This window comes from Sinocyclocheilus anshuiensis, unplaced genomic scaffold (genome assembly GCF_001515605.1).
Source record: "Sinocyclocheilus anshuiensis isolate Anshui unplaced genomic scaffold, SAMN03320099.WGS_v1.1 scaffold195, whole genome shotgun sequence".
Classification (NCBI taxonomy): Eukaryota; Metazoa; Chordata; class Actinopteri; order Cypriniformes; family Cyprinidae; genus Sinocyclocheilus; species Sinocyclocheilus anshuiensis.
Window position 1 is genome coordinate 593,128 of NW_015548236.1, and position 7,749 is coordinate 600,876.

Sequence of the window (7,749 nt, forward strand, 5' to 3'; positions counted from 1 at the left end):
AATTTAAGGCAATTTATGACCCATTTTAAGAGCTGCACAAGTAAAATTAACACAGTATGAGTGGGGTTGGACAATGTCTGTGGTAACATACAGTACTGAGCCATAAAATTACATGATTTACAGTTCAGATACAGGTTTTCACAAAAATCTTATACAACAGCATTTCAGCCTTTAGACCATTTTTATGAAAAGGGATAAATCAAGCATATAAGTTATTGTCAATTTAAAACGAATAAATATTACTGTCTTAATTGTTTAGATTTTTAGAAGGCACATCAACTTCTTTCTCATTTACAACTCTGTGTTTGCATTGATTTGACCATAAACCACAAGAAAGGCTTATTGGAAATGCAAATGCATTCTCTGCCACGAGGTGGCGCTTCAGGAGCGCTGAAATATTGCGGTTTCCCCGGTAACGGCTGTACACAAAGCAGCTCTGCGCTCATAAACGCTGCTTACGTTTTGACTTGAAACATGCAGCGCTCATATTTATTCAATAACATCATTGCCTTTTGAAGTTTAATCCAGCCGTATCGCGACTCTTGTCATTCCGTCCCCAACTGTAAGACCTTTTGAAATTATAATTAAGACATTTCTTATAACATTTAACGTATTTAAAACTTTTTATGGCCTTAAGTTTGATACAACTCACTTTAGGAGTTTTTAAGGACCCGCAGGAAATCTGCATTTAAGATAGCCCGTCGAGCAGAGTGGTGATACATTTTGGTAGCCCGACTGGAAACCACAATAGCTCCGGGACGTCGGGCTAGCGATTTTGCGAGCCCTGATTGTGTATTTTTTCTCCATCAATGAAGTTACAAACAAAGCCACAGCAAATAGTTTCACATCTCCGAGCAACACGGTAGCCTTCCTGAATGAGTCAGCGCTACTAACTGATTCAGTGAATAATTCAATGACAGTGACTAATAATTCAATAATTTAATTCCAGTATGAATCAGTGATTTTAAACAAATTGTGTGAAGGAATGATTCAATGAGTCACCCATTATATAGTCACTTGTCGCCACCTACTGTTTTATCGACTTAACCAGAAGAAAGTAAGTCTTTTTTAAATTATATTATAATTTGTAATGCAAAAATAATGCAAAACATCATATCGCTAATAAATATTTATGGTTGGTAAATGAAAAAAGTTAGCAGATTTGACATTGTTAATTATTTTCAATAAAAATAATGTGAAAGACAATTTCATAGCCGTAAGTTTACTCAGCATTAGCAAATCTGAAAATATGCTAATTATTATTTTCAACAAGAATAATGTAAAATGCATTTCCTTGCCAATAATAAATACTTACAGCTGTAAAATTTACTCACCATTTTATTAGCAAGGTTTGGTAAAATGTTCATTTTTGGACCCTGCTTACACTGCATATTTTATTTTATTTATCTATTTATTTTTTAATAGGCCTAACCACAAAGCCTGACATCAAAGCTTCTTATATGACCCTTAAAAGATTCCCACGAGGAACAACTTGTATTACAACTACCTCTTCTCTTGCCCACTAATTTAAAACATCATCCCTTCTGAAAAGCTATCCATCTGTCAGTGTTTTTGCGTGTTTTGTGCTACAAGCTGTTAACACTTCAGATGTAGTCAAGTACAAAACAAGAGACCAAAGTAGGTGTGAGTATTTGTGTATGACTAATGCAATGTTGATCATCAGGGGCTGTTAAGGAGAAGAACAGAAGATAAGTCCAGGGAAAACTATAGGTGATCCACTGAGCATTCACACAAAGCTTTGTTACTGTGAGAAGATCACTCCAACTCCCGATCGATTCTCCTCAGGGCGGGAGAAAAGGTGATGCATATCCAAGTAGCAACAGTATGGTCTGCAGCAGAAGCACAGATCTTCAATCTGATATAACATATTCCCCTCCGAGGTATTTACATCCTTTTATGTCCTATTCATGTGTCCACCAATAAACAGAAACCATCTAATTGGAGCCAATTTATCGAGGCTGCTCAATTTCCCACGAGACGTAATTCCAACCTGAGGGCAGTGTGCCATTTGTCACTTGACAGGAAACACTACAGAACATGTTACACGACAAGCCTCACGCACACCTCACGCACACATCCTGTAAGCGGTGCATATTCACACAAATAACCCTGAACATGCTTTTTGTAGAAGAGGAGTTCTTAAAATCTATTTGACTGCAGACATCTGGGGACTTTAATGACCCTGCTCTGCACCTGGCTCTTCAGCAGCCATGCTTTGCTCATGGAGATTAAAAGCCTCTTTCAGGCATGCCAGAGAAGAGGCAGTGTTACACAGCGGCAAACTGTAACATGCTGGATTTTAGACTTGTAAGATAGGGCACTGATCCCAAGTATGATGCCTTTTCCAGCTATTAATCCATCCCCTCAGGACTTGTCCTCAGTGGGTCCGTATGTTCACCACTGAGTAGACATATTCGGCTTCTACCTGGTGATCTGTGGTCAGTTTATAGCAACTAATTCGAAACAAGTGAGATTAAAGAGGCTTTAGATGAAGCCAGGCAAACTAGGTTTGTGATAGGGCAGTTTAACCACAACAGCCTTAGACTAATATATTAGGTTTTTCCCTAAATTTTGATTTATTAAGCAGCCTTTCAGAATAAACAAACTGAAAGAACCCTGCTGTTTTGTGAAATTAGATATGGCATAACTTATGGAAATAAACAAGACTTTGAAACTAGACTTTTCTGCTCTATTAATGAGGACAAATGCTTCCATTATTTGACAGTCAGTGAATTTATTTTTACTTCATGTTGCTTAAGCAGGAAACAGAAAAGTTTAAGCTGTCGTTAGTAGATCCTAAAACACAAAAATTGTCTATACAGAATTTAAATTTTATAATTAATCTCCTAGATATGGCCCATATAGCATCCTTTTCATCCTCCAGATCTTTATTGCTCCATATGTCAAACTACTTCATTTGAATAATGCATAAATGTACTAAAACAAATACTGGACTGTTCAACTTCAAAGCCTGAAGCTGATCTTTTTATATCACTATCACAAAATCGACAAACTCTAAAAACAAATTCTTATTTTTTCCCCCATGAATTCTCGAATGATCCCACAATGTTCTCCCATTCCAGTTACGCCCTGCTGGTTTTCCTTATATCAGAAAATGTGCCTTTGCTGCAAGAAACGAAATGAAGCACGTTTATAAAAATCTACCACCTGGACTCCTGCAGAGCAACTGGCTTCTAGAACAGTGAATTTTTAATTCAGCGCCTGTAGAAATAATGCTCATAATTAACTTTTGTCCTAAGGCCTGCTGATACTAAACCATGAAGCATATATCTACTGACCACATACATCCCTGCTAGGTTTCAAAAATACCAGCCTAAAATGGTCTCCCAGGCTGGTCGTGCTGGACGAGTTTGCTGGTTTAAAATGGAGTTAGCCATCTCGACGAGGCTAGGAGATCAGCAAGACCATGTTAAACCACCTAAGACCAGCCAACCGTCTTAAACTGGTTTAAGATTGTGTGTGTGTGTGTGTGTGTCTCTTATTTATGAATTAAAGTCTAATATATGTTCATACAAAGAGTTTATGTATTTACTGAAATACACTAAACAACTGCATGTCAGAACGACTCACTGAATAACGCGCGCGCTCTCTCTATCTAGCAGTAAGTCAGTGATGTGAGGTCTAGATCGCATTAATTATCCTCGGGATCTCATCACACTGCCACCACGCGACGGGTTATCAGCCAACAAGACTGCATCTCGCACACTTTACGGACACCGGTACTGCTGTTTATCCATATCTCTCCAGTCCAACTAGGAAACACATCAAGCCCTTTTCCGTATTCATTCCGCGTAACGACATATTCGATACGCTAAGCGTCTAATCAAGATTATAGAAAAATAATCAGGCTGTTAATTTCTTATCTGTTTATATTTATAAAATAATGAGTTACAACGAATAGATAAGATTTGAGCTGGCGGTGCTATTCTTATAAACCGTTTAGCATCAGATGAATCAGCTCTGATGCAAATTAAAATGCTAGGCAGGTGGTAATGACCAAGATACATCAGGCAGAAGTGCTGCCCAGGGGTTTGCCTCCACCCCACTAAATTCAATCAAACTACAAAGGGTTTTTTTTAAACCAGAAACCTAACAATTAGCGTGTTTCTAAAACTTCACTTCTAAAAGTCTTATATATTTCCATATCCCACTAAGAATCACCGAGATGAAAGCTCACACCAAGCCTCCTCCAAATAAATCCACTGAAAACGCCGAGGATGTTTCAAACCTATATGTGATCATGTTATGCTGTATATATGGAGACGGAGTGCAACAGTTAAACCTCCAAATCAAGGCTGATCAATAGGCGTCCAGACGCGTCAATTCCATCGCGAGATGCTGGGTGAGAAGGTACCCTGACAAGTGTAAGGTCGAAATCTTACGTGCCACACGTTATCCAGCATGTTCTTGACTACTTATAGAGTAACACATGTGTTAATGGTGCATTTTGTTGGCTGTATATCAACTAGCTATACCATAAGGGATCGCTATTCGCTTTCCATCTCGAACCCATATTGAGCTGCGTTACCCGAAAATACGCACTCAAAACACGCGTTAATTTGAGATTCAGTAATTAGCCGTTCCCTAATAGCGGTTATTTGAAACCATCCTGCGTGCTGTTAATATGTAAAACAGCTGGGATAAAATCTCTCAACGCTCTTATATTACTTTGTGATCCATCACTTAATGACCACAAGCAACTCACGTATCCGCTCGAGCATACTGCAAGAATATTTATTGAGTCCTCGCTCAATGCCTGCATTGAGTAAATGCGCTTCTATTCTCAAGCATTTGCTGCACGGTTGGCTCTCCTCTCCCTACATCCACTCCAAGCTCGTTCCCATCCATATACACTGATGCAAAACCTCCGAATAACTCCTCGAGACTGATGACTTACCTCGCACGCATGTGACCATCATAAAAAATATCAGATTCCAAAATGTAACTCCAGTTTTAATCCCCATTTTCTTTGCTTGGGAGTCCACCGGACCACATCTAATACATCCTCTCTTGAAAACGGACAGGAATCCCGTTGATCTGACGCTGTGCCCCTCTGTGTCATCTATGTTCATATTCACATGAAGGTAGTTGTTCTTTCCCTCAGCCAGAAGCGGAGCGGATCGCGGTGTGGCTCGGAGTGAACGGTGGTGCTGGGATCCCACAGCAACCTTGACTAGGACTCAACCATCTCGCCAAAAGGGGCCAAACTCTCTGCGCTGTGATCTCGCTCACCGACTCCTATTCACTACTATTCAGTGGATTAACTGTGTGATCTCGCTGTTTCATCATTGCTAAAATAAAAGATATATATATATATATATATATATTCATTTTAAAATAGAGCATACACGTGCAAATGCTTCACTGGCATGACTTATTATTGACCTTTGGGGTTTTCAATGCAACATTTGTTGAATATATTAATTTATTTTCATAAAGGCACAAACAATCCATTGGCCACGCACATATAAACACGTAACAGTAGACGTAATATGATAGAAACTATTCTATCATAATTTAAAAACTATTCCATGTTTAATTCAGTCCAACATGCTGCAGAGGTATTAACAATTTGATTTTACTGAATTTTAGAGTCCTCATGTAAATAACTATTTACTTGAGAATCTTGAGGCCAATGTAATCTTACTTACTTTACCCGTCTAGCATTAATATTATAATTATTTCCTACGAAAGGCATCTTTATTAGAAGTTTGGCAGTGAATGTGAGATCTAAGACTAGGTGATTGCACTGTAGAAGGACACTCCTGCCATCTACAGGCTAAACACCCAGTCAAATTTCATCCTCAGAAGTATGCAGACACCTGGCATTCCCTCTCTGTCCTCCAACCCCCTCACATTCCCACGTGCCTGAAACACAACACACACACCCTCTCTCTCTCTCTCTCTCTCTCTCTCTCTCTCTCTCAAGTTTCAAGGGATTTCATTTACCTCAAACATCCATCTCACCATCACCCAAACCGACACCTCAGTCATAACTAGTACTCGTTTTTCACCACTTTTTAGTCATTAACAAGTCATTCTCAACAACTTTGGAACCTAAGACCAATATTTAGCACATAATGTCAAAAAATTAAGAATGAAGATAGAAATTACCACCTTTTTCCATACATAACATTAAAACTGTCCAAGGTGCTGAAGTCTCTGACGCAGCACATTTGAATAGACAGAGAGATAGATAGACAGGCACTGTTGCAATGCTTATTTATAGATATGTTTAGTTCTATAAGTTAAGATATTATTATATATATATATATATTTGTATAATATTTATTGAATTAATATATGCTGATACTGTATAAATTATTATTATTATCATATAATAACGTGTTCTAAGTTATCTTATACGCTCTTTTTAAATAAAGAAGAGAGCCTGAGCATTATGAATAGACGAAATGAGTTAAAGAAATATTCCACAAAGTCATTCATCCAATTTTTTTAGCCACTACATGCTCTCAAGCACTAATTAGATAGTGGAATTCCATCCTCATTAGTCCTGCAGATCCACACCCCTCTGAACAAAGGAAAGGGCAATAAATCATATAGTCATAGGCATAAGCATATAACCTTTACTCATCGCAGTCTCTCAATGACAGGATCAGGATAGAGAGGGAGATGGTGGAAAATCCACCAGAGAATGAATCATGACTGCACCTCATCAAATCCACATTTCTCCTCTGCTTTGAGTACAAGAGACTAACCTTCTTCTCCCTCCTTCCTCCAACAAAATAAGCAAATTAAAATCCAGTTAAAGTCCCTTAAATACCAGATTGGCTCAATGCGACTGGACATTTGGGGAATGATATCTCTGGACTCTAAAGGCATTCAGTTTAGGGTGACCATATTTTAGTTTTCCAAAAAGAGGACAGTAGGGGGCGGAGTTCGTGGGTGGGGACAGGGCGGGGCTTCGCCTAACAGTATACATAGCAAGGTTTTTTTGTTTGTTTGCTTATTTTGTTTTTATAATAAATAAAAAGAAAACAAGTAGAAAGAATGGAAAAAGAATAGGGAATGCCAGTGTTAGAGGGTCATTTTTAAATAAAAATAAAACAAGTCAATAGAACAGAAAAAAATAGATAATGCTAGTGTTAGAAGGTCATTATGTATAATAAATAAAAAGAAAATAAGTAGAAAGAATAGAGAAAGAATAGAGAATGCTAGTGTTAGAGGCTCTTCTTTCTTTATAAACAAAACAAGTAGTTAGAATAGAAACAGAATAGAGAGTGCAAATTTTAGAGGGTCAAGTTTTTTAATAAAAAAAAAAAATAAAGGAGATAAAATTAGAAGTAGCATTAGAAAAGAGAGTGCTAGAGTTAGACGGTCAAATGAAGATGAAAGAGATGTGTTTTCAGCCGTGTCTTGAGGGGGAAAATCAAGCCATGGCAACAGTTTAAAAGTAGCCCAATTCTGTGGAAAAAACGCGGACTTGGCAACCCTACATCCAACAAGAGCTGCAGGAGTCAGATTTCAGTGAACACAGGTCGAGAATACAGAGAGATGTCTGACAAGACCATGCTTGAGTAATTGCTGCTCAACAGATCCTGAGCTCATTGACAAATATCTGATCTTGTAAGATGTGCTCCCTTTACACAGAGTGCGTGCGATCGCGAAATCGAAAGTGAAAGTAAACAGCGCAAACGCTCATTCAAAAATATTTAAATACACCGCATCCTGAGAGCGGCTCCCTGA

The 7,749-nt window shown here is 38.2% G+C and overlaps 1 protein-coding gene across 1 annotated transcript in view; it reads right to left on the bottom strand.

Moving 5' to 3' along the window:
* The window catches only part of csmd3b (CUB and Sushi multiple domains 3b), a 445,596-nt gene extending 440,417 nt beyond the window's left edge, over nt 1-5,179 (bottom strand). The window contains exon 1 of the mRNA XM_016441913.1: nt 4,940-5,179. Coding sequence (XP_016297399.1) covers nt 4,940-5,114 — 175 coding nt within the window. The 5' untranslated portion in view covers nt 5,115-5,179. The remainder of the gene's footprint in view (nt 1-4,939) is intronic.
* Nucleotides 5,180-7,749: the final 2,570 nt, after the last annotated feature.